General features: G+C 39.1%; 1 protein-coding gene across 1 annotated transcript in view; it reads left to right on the top strand.

Moving 5' to 3' along the window:
- The first annotated feature begins 215 nt into the window (after nucleotides 1–215).
- CSTF3 (cleavage stimulation factor subunit 3) overlaps nucleotides 216–23976 on the top strand; it is a 77496-nt gene continuing 53735 nt past the window's right edge. Inside the window, exons 1-3 of the mRNA XM_003254380.3 lie at nucleotides 216–436; nucleotides 20518–20619; nucleotides 20742–20837. Of these exons, the coding sequence (XP_003254428.1) occupies nucleotides 410–436; nucleotides 20518–20619; nucleotides 20742–20837 (225 nt within the window). The 5' untranslated portion in view covers nucleotides 216–409. The remainder of the gene's footprint in view (nucleotides 437–20517; nucleotides 20620–20741; nucleotides 20838–23976) is intronic.

Here is a 23976-nt window from a genome sequence, read left to right as displayed (position 1 = left end):
ACTGAATTCCAAAAAGCGCGCGAGCCTCCAGACGAAACAGCTTCCCGCCTTCCAGCCGGTTGGAGCCGGCTCAGCAACAGCCTCTCCAGGCCAGGGTAGTGACGTCAGCCCAGGAATTGGGCCCGCCCCGGGATCTCGCTGCTTTCTGCACGCTCGCAATAACCAGAGTCGCGAAATTAGCCCCGCCCACTGCCCCGGAAGTTAATGCGGAAGCCACACACCCCCTCCTCGGCCGGCAGGGGCGCAGCCATTTTAATTCATATCTGAGTGGGCGGTGGCGATTGGTGTTGGCGGTCTGGCTCAGCTGGGCAGGGGGTAACTTTACTGATTTGGGGGTGGTTTTTAGTTTAATTTTTCTTTTCTAGCTTCCCATCGACGGTCAGTGCGCACGTTGTAATCAGCTGAGGCCATGTCAGGAGACGGAGCCACGGAGCAGGTGAGGAAGGAGAGTGGTGGGGCCTCGTGGCGACCTCTTCTCCACGTCTGTTCCTCCGACTGCTCCAGACACGTTCGCCTGAGGAAGGAATTGGGTCTAGTGAACCCGGGGGACAGGGTATATAGAAGAGTGGTGGGAATGGGGAGCAAGATCTAAGATTTAATTTTTTTTTTTTGCTTCTCTGTCTTAGGCATGAATACGAGTAAATACTTGATTTAGACAATAGCAGTAGGCTGCTTCGTCCTATTTAGATTCATGGGACTACTCCAAATGGGATGCTTTCCTTTGATATCGTTTTGGTATTAGAGTGGATAGGAATTATTTTAACGCTCACCCGCCGTTTTAGAAAAACTTTACAGTGTTTCTTTTACCCCGCCAAATATACTGTATCCAGAAATAGGTTACTAGTTTGAGAAATATTTGAGACAAAGCTAATCTGGAGAATTAAGACTTAATGAGAGCGAGTGAAGAAAGAAGCAAGTTATGCTGAGGTTTTGGGAATTTTGTGGCTTTCTTTCGTTTTCTTCCTTTTCTTTTAGTCACATTTCCTTTTCATTTTTCCAGCTACATAAACATTGCAGGTATATATAAGTTGAAAATGAGAAGTCTGTTTTGGCCACTGTAAATAAAAGCATCTGTTTTAATCGTAAATATGAGTGACAACTAAATATTTAAAAATTCACACTTTTAGGTTAGATCAGTGTGATTTGTTTCTTTTGCTCTTTGTATTCAGAATTTTGTAGGATAGTATTTACCTTTTAGTGTGAAAGAGGAAGCTAAATAGTTATGAAAGATGCCATTAAATGTGTTTTTCGATCTAAGTCCTGGTGTGTTTAGATAAATACAGTTTCTAAAATGGAGGCTAGGTAGCCTGCAGTCTCAATTTCCTGAAATTTCCCATTGCCATAGCAACGACATGCACTTAGGTTTTCATTTTTCAGGTTCCCTAGCTTATAACGTGGAAGATGTTATTGGAGGTTGACAGAGATGAGGCAAAATAGGAGCGTTCTATTGCATAGTCTGTAAGACTGTAGATTTCATTATGTCGGCAGTTTGATTCAATTGTTTTGTGTTTGCCCGAGGACTGGTTTCAGTCCAGAAATCTTCGCACTATTTACATTTTACATAGTGTTAGCATGCTCAAGCATGCAAAGTCTTAAAATTACTGTATCAAAACTGTTTACCCCTTTTCTGATCTAGTATTTGTCATCTGAAAGTGAAGGACTAATGAACTGAGGTTTCATTGAAAGTTTCCGAAATTCATTGTTAATTCTTAGAATTTATCTAAAATTACAAAGACACGGAAATGTTACCATGACCTCTTGAATGTTTTAGAACTGTGGTGTTGCAATGGGACAGATGGTGGTGAAAATTTATAGAAAAATAATTTCCCCCAAAGGTTTTATTGTGCAAAGTTTAGAACATAGAGAAAAGTTGAAAGAAAAGTGCAGTGAACACCTGTAGGACAACTCTTCACGTGGAATCAACAGTTGAAAGCCTTGCCATGTTTGCTTTATCTCCCCATGCTGATAAATTGAGAACCGGGTCTTTATCACTCACACTAGAGTGCTCTGACGCCATCACAGCTCACCATAGCTTCGACCTCCCTGCGCTCTGTGATCCTGCCACCTCAGCCTCCTGAGTACAGGCGCGCGCCACCATGCCCGGCTAATTTTTTTTTTTTTTTTTTTTTTTTTTTTTTTTTTTGAGATGGAGCCTTGCTCTGTCACCCAGACTGGAGTGCAGTGGCGCGATTTCGCCTTACTGCAGCCTTCGCCTCCCGGTTCAAGCGATTCTCCTGCCTCAGCCACCCGAGTAGCTGGGATTACAGGCGCCCGCCACCATGCCCCGCTAATTTTTGTATTTTAAGTAGAGACGGGGATTTCGCCACGTTGCCCAGGCTGGTCTCGAATTCCTGACCTCAAGTGATCCGCCTGCCTCTGCCTTCCAAAGTGCTGGAATTACAGGCGTGAGCCACCGTACCTGGCCTAATTTTTGTATTTTTTTTTTTTGTAGAGACAGGAATTCACCATGTTGCCCAGCATGGTCTCGAACTCCTGGGCTCAAGCGATTCACCCACCTCAGTGTCCCCAAGTGTTGAGATTACAGACAGGCACGAGCACTAAGCCTGGTCCATGCATGTTTATTTGAAAGTATGTTGACACATTGCAGCTCCAAGTATTTCAGCATTCACTTATAAATAAGAGCAAAATGTTGTTACGTAACCACCATACCATTTCCCCACCCAAGAAAATAATATTTCTAAGATCTAGTCCTTCTTTAAATTTCCCCACTTGTCCCAAGAATGTGATTTTTTTTTTTTTTTAACCAGAATCAATCTAGATTTACGTAGTGAATCATTTACTTATGTCTCTTAAGTAGTCTCACCATTCTCCCCTGAGGCTGTTGTCTATTTGAAGTGTCAAGGACACAACACTGCTTTTCTGGGTGTATTTGTTTTTTGTTGTTTGTTTGCTTGCTTGCGTTTGGTTTGGGGGTTGATAATGTCATTTAACTTGTCCTTTCATCTTCTGTATTTCCTGAAAACTTTACAGTTAGGTCTATACTCAGCCTTGATATTTGGGTTAAGTATTTTTGGATAGAATACTTAAGATTATATCATTACATTAGCAGGCACTTCTGCTGGGTTCTATTAGGATGGTTAAGTTTGATCACTTGGTTTAGGGTGATCTTCTCATTGTTAAGGGTCATGTTCCCCTTTGCAGTTAATAATCTGTGAGTTGATACCATTTTCTTTAAAATCACCTTATACCTAGTTATCAATTGATAAATCTTGACTAAATCAGCTCTTACATTGGAAGTAGCAAATGGTGGTTTCGTTTTGTTTTTAAAACCCACAACTCTGTTGGTCTGTGTCTGTTTACTGGCTCATACTTTCTGCAAAAAAGACTTTTTTTTCTTCCTAAAGATTAAGTATCGCTATGGATTCATGGATTTCTCTTAGTGTGTTAGTATCAGTGATAGCCATTTTTCTTTTGCACTCTCAACTTGTCCAAACCTTTTTGGTGGCTCTTATATCTTTTTTTTTTTTTTTGAGACAGAGTCTCGCTGTCGCCCAGGCTGGAGTGCAGTGGCGCGATCTCGGCTCACTGCAGGCTCCGCCCCCCGGGGTTCACGCCATTCTCCTGCCTCAGCCTCCCGAGTAGCTGGGACTACAGGCGCCCGCCATCTCACCTGGCTAATTTTTTGTATTTTTAGTAGAGACGGGGTTTCACTGTGTTAGCCAGGATGGTCTCGATCTCCTGACCTCGTGATCCGCCCGCCTCGGCCTCCCAAAGTGCTGGGATTACAGGCGTGAGCCACCGCGCCCGGCCTGTGGCTCTTACATCTTTTACTTCAGTCTGAAAGGCAATTTAGACATCTGATTATCAACAAGGAAGTCATCTTCATATAGCCTTTTCTTTAACTTTTTAATAATACATTTCAAACATGTAAGAAAAAATAGTATAATATATGAAGTACCTGTCATAGAGCTTCAATTTATGGCTAGTCTTGTTTCCTCCATGACTTCATTTGCTTCTCTCACCCCCATTACTTCGAAGCAAATCCTAGATACTGTATTCAGCTTCCACTAAAATAGCCATTAAATAACACCTTAAGGAGTGACTGATGGAAAATATGAATGAGCTCTACCTTGCTTGATGTTTAAGACAGTATTGAAAATCTGGAGGAAAAGAGAGTATCCAAAATAACCTGAAATCATGGATGAGAAAAATAAACTCAATGAAACTAAAGAATAATAAGAAAAAAATTAAAACCACTGAATCATGGATTTGCTTTGGAAAAATGCCAAGGGATGGGGTGGACAAAGAGTCCTACAAGATGCAGGTGTAGATTTAGCCTTCTAGTAGCATTGAAATTCAAGTTTGTAGAATAAACCTGATACTATCTTAAATTTGTTACTAAAATATATGGATAGTCATTTTTCTCTTGGTGCTAAGATTTGTGATTTGTGCCCCCTAACAGAGGGAAATTATTGCAGATAAGCAAAATCACTGCTAAAGGTTTATTGCTGTGATTTTTTTTTTCAGCTCTAGTAAGGAAGTTCAATTTTGCCTGTAGAGAGCTATTGGAATTACCTTATAGTGTTAAAGGATACCCTTCTGAAGCTCCTTGCTTATTGTTTTTGCCAGTTTAATGGTGAAAAAACTATTTGCATATAGGTTTACCCCCCTAACAAACATACGATTTCTGTGTGGAATTATGGCTGTATTATTTATTTCATGGTTTTGTTTTTTTGTGTTTGTTTTTTGTTTTTTTGAGATGGAGTCTTGCTGTGTTGCCCAGGCTGGAGTGCAGTGGCACGATCTCGGCTCACTGCAACCTCCGCCTCCCAGGTTCAAGCAATTCTCCTGCCTCAGCCTCTTGAGTAGCTGGGATTACAAGCACACGCCACAATGCCCGGCTAATTTTTTTGTATTTTTAGTAGAATTGGGGTTTCACCATGTTGACCAGGCTGGTCTTGAACTCCTGACCTCAAGTGATCTGCCTGCCTCAGCCTCCCAAAGTGCTGGGATTACAGGCATGAGCCACTGCGCCCAGCCCGTGGTGTTTTTTTTTAATGCTTGAGTCAACTTTTGATCTCATTCTTAGGTCCATTTAACCTTGTGCACTACTCTTACGGCATTTAATATGCTGTTATTTAGACATCTTCCATTGGGTTTTGAGCTTCTTGAGTTGAAGAGGTGGTGTTATTCATCTTTATGTCTTAAAGACCTAAGAAATAATATTTTGATGCTTAAAGGTATTCAGTAAATGAATGGATTAAGTTTGCATCTTTTAAAAAATTTTATTTATTTACTATTTAGGTAGAGACGAGGTCTCACTGTGTTTCCCAGGCTGGTCTTGAACTCCTGGACTTAAGTGATCCTCCCGCCTCAGCCTTCCAAACTGTTGGATTACAGGTGTGAGTCCAGCCATATTTCACTTTTTAAACAATGTATAACCTATCCTAGAATTTGAAAGGCCTAAAATACAAGCCAAATGATCTCAGCTTGGAAAAGCTACATGACTCTAAGAAGCACAAATTAATTGATGGTAGTTCTTAACAAAGGAGCATTTAGGTTCATAAATACTTGTTTTTAGTGAAAAATAATTTTGGGAAGATTTAGAAAATATGAAGAGTATGTGTCCTATTATGTACTTATTAATAAGGAAAGAAAAAGTTGAAACACCCACAGCGTTGAAACCTGAAACCTGGTTTATTTCATTAGGTAACCATTAGTACTTAAGCTGTTTGGAAGTAACAGTATCGCCAATTTTAGTCAAGGTGCGTATGTGTAGGGGTTAGAAGAGGCAGAGAAAGAGCCAACTATGTGTGTTGGACAATGTGTTTTTTTGGATTTATTTTTTCCAAAATCTTTCTGTAACAGCCTTTCCTAGTTTTCTCTCCCTCCTATTTTTAGTGATGCTTGTTTGGTGTAACAGTTTTGGGCAGTCAAGTTGATTTGATCTTTGTTGTTGATATTTCTTAGGAAACTGGAGTATATAAAATATTCTGTTTGGGGACAGTTGTTCCTAAGAGAAATTGCTCTGTGCTTAAAGAATGAGAATTGGGTTTTTCTTAGAGATACAACAGAAAGCTACTGTGTTAGGTGATATTGCATTCCTTCAACGTTATTTCAGGGAATGTAGGCATTTACATCCCAGATAGACCTTCAGAAGGGCAAAATCTGTATTTGGGTGTTTTTACCTATTAATTGGACAATTGCCCATACCAATTCATGATTTTAAGCTTTTTTTTTTTAAATAAACCTTCGATTTGGTGACAGTGATTTTAAGCTTATCTACCATGCCTCTGAATCTTTCTCTTTAGATAGGACCTACCTGCGAATTTGAGTCTTTTTGTTTTGTTTTGTTGGACAGTTGGTAATGGTGTGAGAATTGGGCTAAAAAAGGGATTTGAATTGGCAGTTGTTTAAATTATATTTAGATTAATGGACAACTTAGGATACATAGTAAATATTGAATAAAATCAGAAGGGCAAAGCTTCTGTGTGTCCTAATTAATGTTTTTCTAATGTTTGACTTAGTTTATTTAGTGTATTAAGTCTGGATTATTCATATTTGAAAGAAGTCTCGTCTTTTAAGTTCCAAACGGTTAAGATTTTAATTTATATTTTGTAGCTATTTGTTTCCTAGGGGATGAATATGCAAGTTTACTAAGCAGATAATGGTAAATATAATTATTTGAACCAGTATGTTAAGCCAAGATCTTTTTTTTTATTTTTTATTTTTTTATTTTTATTTTTTCGAGACAGAGTCTCGCACTTTCACCCAGGCTGGAGTGCAGTGGCGCGATCACGGCTGGCTGCAAGCTCCGCCTCCTGGGTTCACGCCATTCTCCTGCCTCAGCCTCCCTAGTAGCTGGGACCATAGGCGCCTGCCACCACGCCCTCACTCCCGGCTAATTTTTTGTATTTTAGTAGAGATGGGGTTTCACCGTGTTAGCCAGGATGGTCTTGATCTTCTGACCTCGTGATCCACCTGCCTCGGCCTTCCAAAGCGCTGGGATTACAGGTGTGAGCCACTATGCCTGGCCCAAAATCTTTTTTTTTTTTTAAGTTTTTGAGTTGTTTGTATGTTTAGATTTTTAATCTGTGGATGATTTGGAGGGATTAGTTTTGTATTGTAGGATACATGTTCAGTTTCATTCACAACAAACATGAAGTAGGGTTTGGTTGCATTGGTAAAGGAACACAGAACTAAGCTGACATCTGGTCCTAATATCTGGTCTCAGTGTGACACCTGTCACATATAGTCCTTTATTATCTGGGCATATGAGTGGAATCAGTTAGGTTACTCTTCTATGAAAGTCTCAGCAGGGCACCGTGGCTCATGCCTGTCTGTAATCCCAGCACTTTGGGAGGCTGAGGCTGGTGGATCACTGGGTCAGGAGTTTGAGACCAACCTGGCCAGCATGGTGAAACTCCGTCTCTACTAAAAATACAAAAATTAGCTGAGTGTGGTGGTGCATACCTGTAATCCCAGCTACTTGGGAGGCTGAGGCAGGAGAATCACTTGAACCCGGGAGTCGGAGGTTGCAGTGAGCCAAGGTAGAGCCACTGCACTCCACCTAGGCGACAGAGCGAGACTCCGTCTCAAAAAAAAAAAAAAAAAAAAGAAAGTCTTACAGAGTGCTACTCAGGTCTACTTTTAATTTCAAAAAAAAAGTTAACCACAGAGACTTAAGACTTCAAATGTATAGTATATTCAGTTTTCTTAATATTTTAGCAAAAAATTCACTTGGAATGACAAGTTTGTTGCCACTTTATTTTTAATGAAACATGACATTTGGAAAACATTTGTGGAACAGATAGATGAGGTGGTACATATTTCTTAAAGTGGAGCCCATGGCCCATTTATGTCATAATTGGGTGCTTTATAAAAGTATAGATACGTAGACTCTGATTTCAAACCTAACTGTTAAGTGGGGCTGAGAATCTTCATTTGAAACAGGTACCACAGTGGTTTTTATTTGAATAAAAGCATGCAGACCACAGAGTTAGATGATACCTGGTTGTTTTAAAATACATTCTTGATAAATAAGTGGCTGAAAAAATGGCAGATATTTGAGGATGGTATTTTGCTGATTTTTCCTGCCCACCTGCTCCCCACCCCCATATATTTAGTTATTACCCTGAATAGTGAGAAATACTCATTATAAAACCAGGGTTGAGACTCAACTCTGCTTTTTCTGTTGGCCATAGTAAAAAGCTTACATTGTCTTAAATCTTTCAATGTACCATCTTTCTCCCCCTCTATTCATACTTCTGTGTTATCACTTTAACTGATCCCTACTTTAACTTAATTTCAATATGGCTCCTAGTATAACACCCTTCTAATTTATCATGAAAGTAGCTATTTGGAGAAAGAGAATTATCTTTTTTGTGTGTGTGTGTCTGTTTTACCTGCATGGTCGAAATGGAAGAAATTAGATTATTATTATTGTTATTATTACTATTTTTTTTAGAGACGAGGTCTTGCTCTGTTGTCCAGGCTGCAGTGCATTGGCGTGGTCATAGCTCACCACAGCCTCAACCTCCTGGCCTCAAGGACTCCTCCCACCTCAGCCTCCCAAAGTGCTGGGATTACAGGTGTGACCCACTGTGCCCAGCCTTAAATTATATTATTTCAGTCATTAACATGATAGTGTCTGTCACCTCTTCACATCCCACCTTCCCATTAATAACCTCCTAATAAAAGTTATGAGCTCATATAGAAAGAAAGTGGTTAGGAGTTTCAATAAAGTATAACTCATAGGGCTTTCCAGAGGCCACATCACCTATCCACAATTATATGTAAAGGCTATTAAAAATGGTCTTTCCTCCCTTTTCCAACTACGTAACTGTGAGGCTGAAATTTTTTCATATTTTTCATCTAAAACAATATATTGTAACAGATTGAAAGAAGCAGATAATGTCTTCTATTCAGCCAGACATTTAAAAGATCATGAAAATGTAAAATGGTGCCATTCTTTTGACTTTTTTTTTTTTTATTTTGGAAAATTTCCTTTGGTAAAATATTTATATTGATATTTAAAGAATTTATTATTTTTAAATGAATTAAATACTTTAATTTTTTGTTTTAATTTCTAATGTAAGTAACGATAGAATCCCTTTGGGCTCCTCAATTATTATTGTTACTATTTTTTTTTTGGAGACGGAGTCTCACTCTGTCGCTCAGGCTGGAGTGCAGTAGTGCGATCTCAGCTCACTGCAACCTCCGCCTCCCAGGTTCAAGCGATTCTTCTGCCTCAGCCTCCTGAGTAGCTAGGACTACAGGTATGTGCCACCACACCCAGCTAATTTTTTGTATTTTTAGTAGAGACAGCGTTTCACCAAATTGGCAGGGCTGGTCTCGAACTCCTGACCTTGTGATCCACCCGCCTCGGCCTCCCAAAGTGCTGAGATTACAGGTGTGAGTCACCGCGCCCGGCCCGGGCTCCTCAGTTTTTAAGAATGTAAAGCAATCCTTTACAAAATGTTTGAGAATAGTTGGAATACTACATCGTGTCTGTGAAGCCAAGATCATAAGTTCTATTTCTCTGAGTTAGTTAGCTTCACATAACAGACGGTTAAACATGGAAAGTGGCAAGGCATCATACAGAATAGGATAAAATTTTTGTAAATCATGTCTGATAAGGGATTTGTAACTCTAACATGTAAAAATTCATTAATGAAAAAACCCAGCCAGGTGTGGTGGTGCACGCCTGTAGTCCCAGCTATTTGGGAGGCTGAGGCAGGAGGATTGATTGAACCAAGGAGTTCAAGTCCAACCTGAGCAACATAGTGAAACTATACCTCTAAAAAGTAATAATAATACGTCCAGTTTTTATTTTATTTATTCTTATTTTTTCAAGACATAGTCTCGCTCTATCACCCAGGCTGGAGTGCAGTGGCACAATCTTGGCTCAGTGGAGCCTCTGCCCCTCCCCACCGGCTCAAGGGATCCTCCCACCTTAGCCTCCTGAGTAGGTGGGATTACAGGTGCCTGCCACCATGCCTGGCTAATTTTTTGTATTTTTAGTAGAGACAAGGTTTCACCATGTTGGCCAGGCTGGTCTCAAACTCCTGATAAGTCCAGTTTTTAAATGGGCAAAATATTTGAACAGACATTTCTCCAAAGAAGATGTACAAATGGCCAATAGGAAAATGAAAAGACGCTCTACTTTGATAACGATCAGAGAAATGTAAATCAAAACCACAATGAGATATCACTTCAGACCCACAAGGATGGCTGTAATAAAAAAGATAATATCAAATGTTGGTAAGGATATGGAGAAATTAGAACCCCTTATACACTGGAAATGTAAAATAGTACAGCCCCTTTAAAGTCTGGTAGTTTTTCAGAAGGTAAAACATAAGAGTTACCACATTACTTAGCCATTCCATTTCTAGGTATATATCCAAGAAAAAGGAAAACACAAAATGAACTCCACAAAGAAATCTTAATACACTAATGTTCATAGTAACATTATTTATAATAGCCAAAACTGGAAACAATCCAAAGTCCATCAGCTGATACATAAATAAATGTAGGATATGCACATAATGGAATATTGTCAAAAGTACTTAATATATGCAAAAACATGAACTTTGAAAACATGCTAACTGAAAGCCAAAACAAGGCCAGTCATGGTGGCTCACGGTGGTAATCCCAACACTTTGAGAGGCCGAGGCAGGTGGATTGCTTGAGCCCAGGAGTTCAAGACAAGCCTGGACAATATGGCAAAACCCCATCTCTATAAATTATAAAATTTAGCTGGGCATGGTGGCACATGCCTGTAGTCCATTATCGGGAGGTCTAGGTGGGAGGATTGATTGAGCTCAGGAGGTTGAGGCTGCAGTGGGCTGTGATTGTGCCACTGCATTCGAGCCTGGGTGACAGAGTGAGATCCTGTCTCAAAGAAAAAAGAAAACTAGAAACAAAAAGAACACATATTGTATGATTACATTAAATATGGGCATGTCCCTAGAGACAAAGTAGATTAGTAGTTGCCCAGGGCTTAGGGATTGGAGGGAAATGGGAGTGACTGCTAACAGGTACAGATTTCTCCTTGAGGTGATAAAATGTTTTAAATTTGTGATGGTTCTGTAAACTTGAATATATTCATAAATAAAAACTATTGAGTTACACACTTCAGATGGGTGAATTGTATGTATGTGAATCATGTCTCAAGCCAGTACTAAAAAAGAAATTATAAAAGGTTAAATACATAATATGCTTATTCTACTTTCGAACTTTTTTTTTTTTTTTTTTTTGAGACAGGGTCTGGCTCTGTTGCCCAGGCTGGAATGCAGTGGTGTGATCTTGGTTCACTGCAACCAGCACCTCCTGGGCTCAAGCCATCCTCCCACCTCATCCTCCCAAGTAGCTGGGGTTACAGATACCTGCCACCACACCCAGCTAATTTTTGTGTTTTTTGTAGAGACGGGGTTTTGCAGTGTTGCCAGGCTGGTCTCCAACTCCTGACCTCAAGTGATCCACCTGCCTCAGCCTCCCAAAGTGCTGGGATTATAGGCGTGAGCCACTGTGCCTGGCCCCCCTACCTTCTTTCTTTTAGCCAGTTGTACATAGTTGTGTTATTCACAGAGAAGGTAAAATTAAGTCTTTGGTAATATGTATGCCTTGATAACTAGTCCAGTTTTTGCTCTACTCCTTTGATTTGGGGTCCCCGCCTGTTCCCCATTAACATCGCCTGAAGAATGATATTGGGATTATAGATTATTATTTCAGAAGCAAAACTGGATTTTGATAGTTTTTTATAGTAATAAGTTTTTGGGATGCATAAGCATGGGACAGCTGTTTTTTTTTGTTTTTTTGTTTTTTTTTGAGACAGAGTCTCGCCGTTGCCCAGGCTGGAGTGCAGTGGCGCGATCTCGGCTCACTGCAGGCTCTGCCCCCGGGGTTCACGCCATTCTCCTGCCTCAGCCTCCCGAGTAGTTGGGACTACAGGCGCCTGCCACCTCGCCCGGCTAATTTATTTTTTTTATATTTTTAGTAGAGACGGGGTTTCACTGTGTTAGCCAGGATGGTCTCGATCTCCTGACCTCGTGATCTGCCTGCCTCGGCCTCCCAAATTGCTGGGATTACAGGCGTGAGCCACCGCGCCCGGCCAGGACAGCTGTTCTTGCTACACTAAGCAGCAGTTTGTTACAGAAGGGCATTGGAAACTTGCCCTGTTTTCTTTTCTTTTTTTTTTTTTTTTTTTTTTTTTTTTTTTTTTTTTTTTTTTTTTTTTTTTTGTTTGAGAGAGTCTCTGTCTGTTGCCCAGGCTGGAGGGCAGTGGTATGATCTTGGCTCACTGCAACCTCCGCCTCGTGGGTTCAAGCAATTCTCTGGCCTCAGCCTCCCAAGTAGCTGGGATTACAGGGGCCTGCCACCATGCCCAGGGTTTTTTTTTTGTTGTTGTTTGTTTGTTTTGTTTTCAAGATGGAGTCTGGCTCTGTCGCCCAGGCTGCAGTGCAATGGCATGATCTTGACTCACTGCAACCTTTGCCTCCTGGGTTCAAGCAGTTCTCCTGCCTCAGCCTCCCACGTAGCTGGGATTACAGGCATGCACCACCACGCCCAGCTAATTTTTGTATTTTAGTAGAGACAGGGTTTTACCGTGTTGGCCAGGCTGGTCTTGAACTCCTGACCTCAGGTGATCCACCTGCCTTGGCCTCCCAAAGTGCCGTGATTACAGGCGTGAGCCACCATGCCTGGCCAATTTTTGTATTTTTAGTAGAGATGGGGTTTCACCATTTTGGCCAGGCTGGTCTTGAACTCCTGACCTCGAGTGATCCGCCTGCCTTGGCCTTCCAAAGTACTGGGAGCCACTGTGCCCAGCCTGTTTTCTTAAAATGACCTGCTCTGGCAACAGATTCAGGTAATAATACAACTTCATTCCTTATGGAGGCCCAGTCTCTCTTCTTTTGGGTACTACAAAACTGTTCAGTTTTTCTTTGCCCAATAGCATTATGGTAACGAGGCCAGAAAACAAAAATGCTACACTCTCAGCATTGGCTACCCAACTGGTTCATAGCTGTTATGTTAAAAGGCTTTTTATTGTGAGAATTAAATGTGACCATAACTAGCAGGCTATACTCTTGAGCATTCTGGTTATCCATTGTTAATTAATGTGGTTGATTGAGAATTATATGTATAGATTGTGTTACGAACATTTAACTACTGAGGAGCTAGGCTAGAAAAAAACATTTAGTGATGTAACATACTTCTGCTAATTCCCGGTATCTGGATAGCATTTTAGGGATTCTATGAAATTGGATGGGGGAAAAGACTTTCACTAATCGCCAACTGAAATTGAGCATTCCCTTTTATTATTAATGTAGGCCAGAATTTACAGAGCTAATAGTGTTAGCAGCAGCACTCATCACTCATGTAGTGAATTGGCCCCTAAAGCTTGTTATTTGATATATTAAATATATATTACTATAAAAAAAAACTTTGGAGCAAGGAGCGGTGGTACACGCCTGTAGTCCCAGCTACATGGGAGGCTGAGGCAGGAGGATCACTGGAGCCCAGGAGCTCTAGATCAGCAATGTAGAGAGAACCTGTCTCTTTAAAAAAAAAAAAAAAAAAAAAAGCAACAGCAACAATACACATACCCAAACGCTTTTTCCTTGGAAATCCCTCAGAATTTATGTATTTAAGAATATTATTCTGAGAAAAGGCTCATAGGTTTCACTAGACTGCAGAAAGATTCTGTGGCACCAACTAGAGAGCATAGTTTTTTGTTTTTTTTTGTTTTTTTTTTTTGAGACGGAGTCTCACTCTGTCACCCAGGCTGGAGTACAGTGACATAATCTCGGCTCACTGCAACCTCTGCCTCCCAGGTTCAAGCGTTTCTCCCACCTCAGCCTCCTGAGTGTGTGAGACTACAGGCACATACCACCACGCCCTGCTAATTTTTGTATTTTTAGCAGAGACGGGGTGTCACCATGTTGGTCAGGCTGGTCTTGAACTCCTGACCTGAAGTGATCCACCCGCCTTCGCCTCCCAAAATGCTGGGATTACACGTGTGAGCCACTGCGCCCAATGAGCCATGGTTTTCAACTAGGACTGTTATACGTTAGAATTACTTGAAAAGTTTTTAAAAAATGTTGATAGTATGTACATTCCTAGAGATTCAGGTTTAGTTGATTGAGGGTGAAGCTTGGACATCTTTTAAAATCTCCTTCCCTTAGGTAATTCTAATGCAGAGCCAGGATTGAGAATCACTAAAGGGGTGGCTTATTTGATGTATTAAGGAGACATGTATACGTCTTATTGTGATTATGCTTGGTTGGATATCAGATTCTATACTCTGAGTTTCTCTCTTTTACAGATTATATGGTATACCTAACCTGATTTGGTAGGTTAATTTCAGCAAGTGGGTCTTGAGCTCCAGAATACCTGTGAACACTAAAGTAATTTAAATAGCTCTCTAAATGCAAAATTGACCTTATAACAAGAGTAAAAACAATTATAGCAATAAACCTTGGCAGTGATTCTGCTTGTCTACAATCCTTTCACTCTTTCAGAGGGCAAAAATCACAAATCTCAATACCAAGGGGAAAACGACCATATATTTTAGTAACAAATTTGAGATTATATCAGATATTCTTCAGTGATACTGAAAGGCTAGAAGAAATTGACAATTCATACCTTGTAGGATTATTTGTCTACCCCATCCCCTGGCATTTTTCCAAAGCAAATCCATGATTCAGAGTGGTTTTGGGTGTTTGTTATCACTGATTACCTAAAGCAGTTCAAGTATAGATGAACTGTTTTTTGGTTCCCATATCAGTTTTATTTCTTAGTTAATCATTATCATTTTATAGTCGGTATCTCAGGACTGAAATTCTAGTTTACATAAAATTTCTTTTCTTTTTTTTTTTTTTTGAGACTAAGTCTCGCTCTGTTGCTGAGGCTGGAGTGCAGCGGCGTGATCTCGGCTCACTGCAGCCTCTGCCTCCTGGTCTCAAGCGATTCTCTTGCCTCAGCCTCCCAAGTATCTGGGACTACAGGCACGCACCACCATGCCTGGCTAATTTTTGTATTTTTAGTAGAGATGGGGTTTTACTATGTTGGCCAGGCTGGTCTCAAACTCCTAACCTTGTGATCTGCCCACCTCGGGCTCCCAAAGTGCTGAGATTACAGGTGTGAGCCACCAAGCCTGGCCTCTTTCTTTCTTTTTTTTTTGGAGACAGTGTCTCACTGTCACCCAGGCTGGACTGCAGTGGCGCAGTCTTAGCTCACTGCAACCTTGAACTCCTGGGCTCAAGAGATCTTCCTGCCTCAGCGTCCCAGGTAGCTAGGACTACAGGTGCCTGCCAGCACGCCTGGCTAAGTTGTTTTTGTTTTGTTTTGTTTTAGTAGAGACAGAGTCTCACTGTGTTGCCCAGGCTGGTCTTGAACTTCTGGCCTTAAGCAGTCTTCCTGCCTTAGGCTGCCTAGTAGCTAGGGCTGCAGGCACACACCACCATGCCTGGCTAATTTTTAAATTTTTTGTAGAGACAAGGGTCTCACTGTGTTGCTCAGCTGCTCTTGAACTTCTGGCCTCAAGCGGTCCTCATGCCTTGGCCTCTCAAAGTGCTGGGATTACACACATGAGCTACCATGCCTGGCCTAAAATTTCTTTTAATTTTTTTTTTTTCCAAGAAGTAAACCCATTGAAAGAATTCTTTATTTTGTTATGTATCCCAAGGGCCGCTACAATATCTGACACATACTAGGCACTGAGTGAATATTTCTCAGATGAGTAAGAAAAATTCAAACAAACCAGAAGGGTATATGGCAGAGTAAGTGTATATGTTGTTTGCATGTCTCCCTGCTCACCATCACTTTTTATTTTCCATGTGGCTACCTGCCATGCCTTGTTTTTCTTTTTTTAAGTGACTACAAATTCCATAATTTATTTAATTGGTCCTTTTGTATATATATATTTATTTAATTTTAACAAATAGAGACAGGGTTTTGTTCTCTTACCTAGGGTAGAGTGCAGTGGTGTGATTAGAGCTCACTGCAGCCTTGAACTTCTGGGGTCAAGCGATCTTTCCACCTTAGCCTCTTGAGTAGCTGGGACTATAGACATGCACCACCACATCTGGCTATACATAGTTATTTAATTTATTTTCAGTTTTATGTAACTATAGTCTAGTAGCTGACTCATTATATATGTGTACATGTGCAGTAGGGTGTTACTAGAAGTGGAATTCAGAATCAGACATTTATATTAAACATTGATCAGTTTCTTTTTTTTTTTTTTTGAGACGGAGTCTTGTTCTGTTGCCAAGGCTGGAGTAGAGTGCAGTGGTGTGATCTTGGCTCACTGCAACCTCTGCTGCCTGGGTTCAAGCAGTTCTCCTGTTTCAGCCTCCCGAGTAGCTGGGACTACAGGTGTGTGCCACCACTCCTGGCTAATTTTTGTATTTTTAGTAGAGACGGGTTTCACCATATTGGTTGGGCTGGTCTCGAACCCCTGACCTCAGGTGATCCACCCGCCTCAGCCTCCCAAAGTGCTGGGATTACAGGCGTGAGCCATCGCCCCTGGCCACATTGATCAGTTTCTACTTGCCGTTGCTAACAATATGAGAATATCTTTTTCTGCTTACCCTCACCAGTGCAATTTAATTATAAAATGTTGGATCTCTGTTTTCTGGTTTATATTTGCATTTCTTTTTTTTTTTTGAGACGGAGTCTCGCTCTGTCGTGCAGGCTGGAGTGCAGTGGCGCCATCTCTGCTCACTGCAAACTCTGCCTCCCAGGTTCACGCTATTCTCTTGCCTCAGCCTCCTGAGCAGCTGGGACTACAGGTGCCCACCACCATGCCCAGTTAATTTTTTGTGTTTTTTAGTGGAGATGGGGTTTCACCGTGTTAGCCAGGATGGTCTCTGTTCTCCTGACCTAGTGATCTGCCTGCCTCGGCCTCCCAAACTACTGGGATTACAGGCATGATCCACCGTGCCTGGCAAATATTTGCATTTCTTTTGAGTCTTTAAAAAGTTAATTATAAACTGTTCATATGCTTTGCTCATTTTTTTTTATTTTTAAATTTTTATTAAAAAAATGTTTTTTGACACAGAGTCTCACCCTGTCACCCAGTTTGGAGTGCAGTGGTGCGATCATGGCCCAACCTCCTGGGCTCAGGTGATCCTGCCACCTCAGCCTCCCAAGTAGGTGGGACCATAGGCGCATGCCACCATGCCCCACTAATTCTTTGTATTTTTTGTAGAGATGGGGATTCGCCATATTGCCAAGGTTAGTCTCAGACTCCTGGGCTCAAGCAATCCTCCTGCCCGCCCCGCAACCCCAAAGTGCTGAGATTGCAAGTGTGAGCCTCTGCATCCGGCTGCATTTTCTTTTTGAACCATTGGTGGTTTATTGATTGTACTTTAATACATTTAGTATTTTTGTCATGTGTTGGAGGTTTTTTTTACGTTTGTCTTTTTTATTTTGGTACTTTTCTCATGCGCAAATTTTAACTTACCACGTAAGTTTACGCTTTAAAGGCTTTTTTTTTTTTTAAAGACAGGGTCTGGCTCTGTCACCCAGGCCTGAGTGCAGTGGCAGCAATCTCAGTTCACTGCAACTTATCCCTCCCGGGCTCAAGTGATCCTCCCACCACAGCTTCCCAAGTACGTGGGACTACAGGTGTGTGTCACACGCCTGGCTAATTTTTGTATTTGGGTAGAGACGGGATTCTGCCGTGTTGCCCAGGCTGGTCCAGAAGAACTACTGAGCTCAAGGAATCCTCCTGCCTCGGCCTCCCAAAAGGCTTCCGAAGAGTTTTTCCAATGCAGAAATACATTTCACCGTATTCTGCTCTAGTTCTGTCTTGTGTTTTTGTTTTTAACATTTAAATCTTTGATTTCTCAAGTTTATTTTGGCAGAAAGAGTAAATAGGAATTCAACTTTATTTTGATAAAATTGACTTCACAGTTATTCTAACAGATGATTATATAGTTTTTCTGAAACCATTTATTGAATAATTCACCATTCTGATTTGAACATGCCACCTTTATTATTTGCTGATTTTCCATTTGCTGTTCTTTCTGAGCCTGTAGTTTCATATATGGGTAGAGCCAATAGTCCCTTATAAACCAGCTTTAGTTCCTTGAGCAAGCTATTCATAAAGTTCTTATATGTCAGGAAAGCATCCTAATTTCAGTTTTGAATTACAGTAGTCAACATGTCTTTTTTCTAAATAAGTAAATGCTTACCAGTGGTGCAAGCTAATTTATTCCAAAGAAAAGAGTTTATTTCTCCTAGGTAATTAAAAAAATCTGAACAGATACTTTTTTTAAACTTTTCCAAACTGATGTTTTGACTGAATTGTTCCATGATGTACTAATTCCACTAAAAAAAAAAGAGGGGAGTGATGGGGAAGAAAAGTGGTAGGGGCAGTGCTTCCCTCTTTATGCTCGGATATTATCAATATGTATTGCCATTTATAGATGTCAGGATGTCCTAGAAAAAAGGCAAAACAAAACTTAATATAAATTAACTTTTTTTTTTTTTTTTTTTGGAGAACGTAGTCTCTGTCACCCAGGCTGGAGTGCAGTGGTGCGATCTCAGCTAACTGTAAGAACACCCAGGCTGGAGTGCAGTGGTGCGATCTCAGCTAACTGTAAGCTCCGCCTCCTGGGTTCACGCCATTCTCCTGCCTCAGCCTCCTGAGTAGCTGGGACTACAGGCGCCTGCCACCATGCCTGGCTAATTTTTTGTGTTTTGTGTAGAGATGGGGTTTCACCATGTTAGCCAGGATGGTCCCAATCTCCTGACCTCATGATCTGCCCATCTCGGCCTCCCAAGTGCTGTGTGGCTCTGTCACCCAGCCTGGAGTGCAGTGGTGCAATCTCACTCACGGTAACCTCTGCCTCCTGGATTCAAGCAATTCTTGTGCCTCAGCCTTCCAGGTGGCAGTGATTACAGGCACACACCACCACGCCCAGCTAATTTTTCTGTTTTTAGTAGAGACAGGGTTTCACCATGTTAGCCAGGCTGGTCTTGAACTCCTGGCCACAAGTAATCTGCCTGTCTCGGCCTCCCAAAGTGCTGGGATTGTAGATGTGAGCCACCACACCTGGCCTGTATAAATTAACATTTATCTGGCTTATTTGACCATCCCTTCTTGTGGTACACAGTAGTATTCTGAACAACAATTTGAGAATTAATACTTTAATTTTTGCTTCAAGTGCTGGCTACTATTTTAGGCTTTTTTTTTTTTAGATTAAATTTCTATAATAAAAGTAAAACTACCTTACCAAAGGATTTGGGGAATATTGAAAAGGGGAAAAAAAAATCAGCCTCTAATTCTACTACTTATCTTCCAAGGATGACCAGTCTAAGCATTTGAATGTATTTTAAAAATCTCTTTAATTGCAGATTTCTTTTATAGTTTTCATTGTATTGTATATACAATTGTGAATTGTGTTTTTAAAATTTCTTTACATCGAAATAAGATTTCCATGTCATTTCATGCATTTTCTTTGTGGTGCAGGATGAATGCTTTAACAGCAGTGTTTCTCAAAGTTGGTCCAGGAACCCCAAGGGTTCCTAAGGACTTTCAGAGGATCTGTGAGTTCAGCCTGTCTCATAATAAATCTAAGACATTATTTGCCCTTTTTCACTCCTAATCTCTCACGGGCATACAGTGGAATTTTTCAGCATCTTTATGATCTGATAGGGCAGCAGATTGAATGCAGAAGCAGATGTGAAAATTTGGCTGCCTTTTAAAAAGTCAAACATTGAATGGATTTATAAATAAGTAAAAAGCAACATTCTTATTACTGAATTTTAAGTTATTTTTTATGAAGAAAAAACGTAAAAAGTTTTATTTGTAAATCAATCAATATTTAAATTTGTTTTAATTTCTAATATGGTAAATATTGATAAAACCCACATAACAGCTCTTTGTGGTTCTTAAATTTTAAGAGTGTAGAGGGGTCCTGAGACTGTAAAGTTTGAGAACTGCTGTTTTATAGTATTTAATACAAAAATAAGTTTATTTGAGTAAAAAATACTTGATCACTTGGTTTTATTATCTTTATGCAAGTTACTTCTGATTACAAATACAATTATCCCTCAGTATCTGTGGGGGATTGTTGCCAGGACACCCCCTTAGATACCAGAGTCCATGTGTGCTCGTGTCTCTTATATAAAATAATGTATTTGCATATAGCTTACATATGTCCTCCCAAATACTTAACTCATATCTAGATTATAATAACGTCATATAATACAAATGCCATTTAAATAGTTGTTATACTGCGTTGTTTAGGAAATAATGATAAATAAAAAGGCAGTACATGTTTAGTATAGACACTGCTGTCTTTTTTTTTTCCTCTGAGTATTTCCAATCCACCCTTGGTTGAAACTAAGGATGCGGAGCCCACAGATAAGGAAGGATGATTGTACACATAGGTTCTAGAAAACACACTTCTCTTTTATAAGAGGATATTTTTATGCTTTGTAATGTGACATTGCATCTGAGGACTTTATTGTTCATGAATTAAGTTAGGCATGAGATTTTTAAAACAGTAACTTTAGTTCACTGTTGTTTTTTTTCCCCAGGCAGCTGAGTATGTCCCAGAGAAGGTGAAGAAAGCGGAAAAGAAATTAGAAGAGAATCCATATGACCTTGATGCTTGGAGCATTCTCATTCGAGAGGCACAGGTTTAGTGATATAGGATTACATTTCCTTCTCTATGGGTCCAATCACACTACTTGGTTCTGCAGTGAATAATATTTTCATAATCCTAACATTGTAAATGCTGTTTATTGGTTTTCAATTTTAGAATCAACCTATAGACAAAGCACGGAAGACTTATGAACGCCTTGTTGCCCAGTTCCCCAGTTCTGGCAGATTCTGGAAACTGTACATTGAAGCAGAGGTTACTATTTTATTTTATTTTTTCTTATATCAGCATCTGATGGGAATTGCAGCATTCACTGTAGTGATAGAAAACAAGTTAGGAACATAGCCAATTAGGACAAGGAGGATTTAAATGTGTCTTACCTTTATTTTGTAAAATAGGTATAAAGGAGTAATTAAAATGAATTTTTGAAATTTGGGTCTTTTACAAGCTGATGATTGTTGCATTTTGGAGTTGCAACAACATTAAAACAGTTTCAATGGTATTGGAGTGCTTTAGCCTTTTATTTACTTGTCATGTGTCAATTTATTGCCTCCTGTGTCATTTATTTAGAACTCATTTTTCTTTTTATTCCTACTTACAAACTAATATGAATGGGAGTATATGAAAATACAGAAATGTTAACTTAGTTTTTCATAGAGTATTTTGAGTGTCTGGAAACATTTTAAGAGAAGAATTACTTCACATTTTAATTTTGTGAAAATGCATGGTTTATCAATGTAAGCACTTCAATAATTTAATGATTTTTCTGTAAGATAGTTTATATTATGCAAGAATAAGCTAATGTGATTCAAACCTGTTTAATCCTATTTAATCATAATTTTACCCAATGATAACTTTGATTTTTTTTCTTGCTTTTTATATCTTGAAATTTGAACCCAGGCATGTATATTTTAAAGAGTAAGGACCCCATTCATGATTATGGTTAGGAGGAAAATGTTAATTTTTGAAGACTGAAATTAGTAAAAATGATAATAAAAGTTTTAATGTGTCAATAACAATGGGCACCAAGTAATCATTTTCAGGTTACTAATATAAATTAATGATATGGAAGGGCTAAGATGTAAATAACTGATATCCACATTAAGCTGAAAATTATCTGCATTTCTTTTTGTAACTTACGCAGTACTCTTATTTTTAATATTAATTTTGTGATATAGATTTTCAGCATAATCAAGTACACTGCAGCCTCAACATAACATTTTCTGCTGTACCTGAAATTTGATAATATTTAGGTCTGTTTTGGACCTATTCAAAGGGCTTTGGTCATCAGTAGTACTGAATATACTTCAGCACAACACAGTGTCATCTGTGATGTGTCCTCAGAATGGACCCAACCAATAGCAGATTTAAATAGAGGCTACAGTGTACTCATTGTATTTGTGCTATAGTTTAGATTGTATTACTTGGTGGGGAGGGAAATTACTGGAAAATAGGAACATTGTGTGTGTTTTATTTTTGTGTGTGTGGTTGTGTATGTGGTATGTATGTTTGTGTGTTTGTATGTATGAGAGAGATTGTGCCTTATGTGGAGTCTGGTAGTTTTGGCCCATGACCATATCCTTAAAGTTTCATCAACTATCCTCTGGGACCATTTCTTTCCTTAATATATTTAAATCACCAAAGTAGCTTGGCACAAAACAGGTGAGGCCTGTCTGAAATATGCTGAAGCCTGTGCTGCTTTGTATTAACTCATTAAAACAAGGAACCTGGATCACCTGCACCTGATCTGCATTCTAGTCTGGCTTTAGAAACACATTAGACTTAAATTCAAACGCACCAGAAATGAAAATAATTGATATATAATTGTTTTTGTATAATGAAGTAGAACTTTCTGAGTTTTTGAAATTTCCTTGTTTCTCAATTATTCAGGCATTATTCATGCATTTTATTATGGCATAAGTTAAACTGAAATAGTCAGTTAGATACTTCCTTCTATAATTCTGAACACAATGGGTTTGTTTCTCCAATTTTCTAGCTGTAAGTTACAAACTGCATTCTAAAAAAAAATTTCAGGAAGACCAGATGTTATTCCAAGGGGCTGAAAGTTGTCTACATAACAGGCTCCATTCATATAATGAAATGAAGAGCTGCTAGCAGTTGCCTGATTTATTTAGTTGGTAATATTTGCAGTTATTTCACACACAAACATACACATGTGCACAAATAGGTATATATAACATGTATTAAGAACAAATGGTAAATAATATATATGTATATTTTTTAAAATTTATATTTTTGGTTTAGGAATTAAGGTTTTAAATTCAATACTGGTTTTAGAAATGCATATCCTGAGCTGTGTTTTTCTCTTTCCTGGTTTGCTCTTTATTTTTTATTTTCACATCTTATATTTTTGTTTAGCCTGTGAGAGGCTAAAGTTTTCTTTGATCATATCACTCAATGTGGCCATTAATATTTCTGGAGAAGACACATAACCTATTTATAATACTTTTTAAAAATCCGAAGTGATAATAAGAATGTTTTTACGCTGAAAGTAATACTTAAGTGTTTCCATAACATTCTGTATGCACTCAAGAAAATAAAGTTTTGTTAATACATTTGTTGTAACTCAGTACTTCATGGTGGGAAAATTGTAATGTTCATTTCTTTATATTCAGCTAAACCAACTTGTGTGACTCCAAATACCTTTTTTTAATAGAAAATACGTACATCTTTAGTAACAGAAGATAATTTGCTTCCCCAGAGAAACTCCTTGCAAATCCTATTTAAGTACAAAATGTCAAAGGAAAAAAGTATTAAGCTTTTTTAAGAAATTTGAAACATCAGTTGGAAATGAGAGCATATTAATTACTTAGAAAAAAAGTTAATGATGCTGCTGTATGAGCCAGTGCATCAGATTTGCTCATAACTGAGAGTTGAGTAGTATCTATTTAGCTATGTAAAATTTGGATTTAAAATGTCATTCTTAATTTGTCACATGCTTTCATTTTTTTGCTGTAGCATGGAAATTGTTGTAGGTAAAATTATCTTGCTCTAGTGAATGGCATTTAGGACAAACTTCTGTGTATTCTTAATATATAATTTCCAAAACTAGGCCAAATTACTTCGGTGTTATATATAATACATAGGAGATAACATTTTGTCTCCACTCCCTGAAATATATTGTTCTGCTCTTTATTCCAAAACTGCTATGTCACATGATTTAACAGTATTACTGTAAGATGAGCAAGTCATTAATTGTATGACTGTTCTTAAAGTGATAGTTATCAAGTATAAATATAACTATGATATGAAACTACTTTTGTGACTACTTAGTTTCAAATAAAGGAAACATTTAAATATGTCTCCAGCTATTTAATCGGATAAGGATATCTTAAATGCAGTTTAGTATATTTTTGGATTTAATAAATGAGAG

Source organism: Nomascus leucogenys, chromosome 15, assembly GCF_006542625.1.
Source record: "Nomascus leucogenys isolate Asia chromosome 15, Asia_NLE_v1, whole genome shotgun sequence".
Lineage (NCBI taxonomy): Eukaryota > Metazoa > Chordata > Mammalia > Primates > Hylobatidae > Nomascus > Nomascus leucogenys.
Note: the sequence above shows the minus strand (reverse complement) of the source record. Positions and strands in the feature narration are given on the sequence as shown.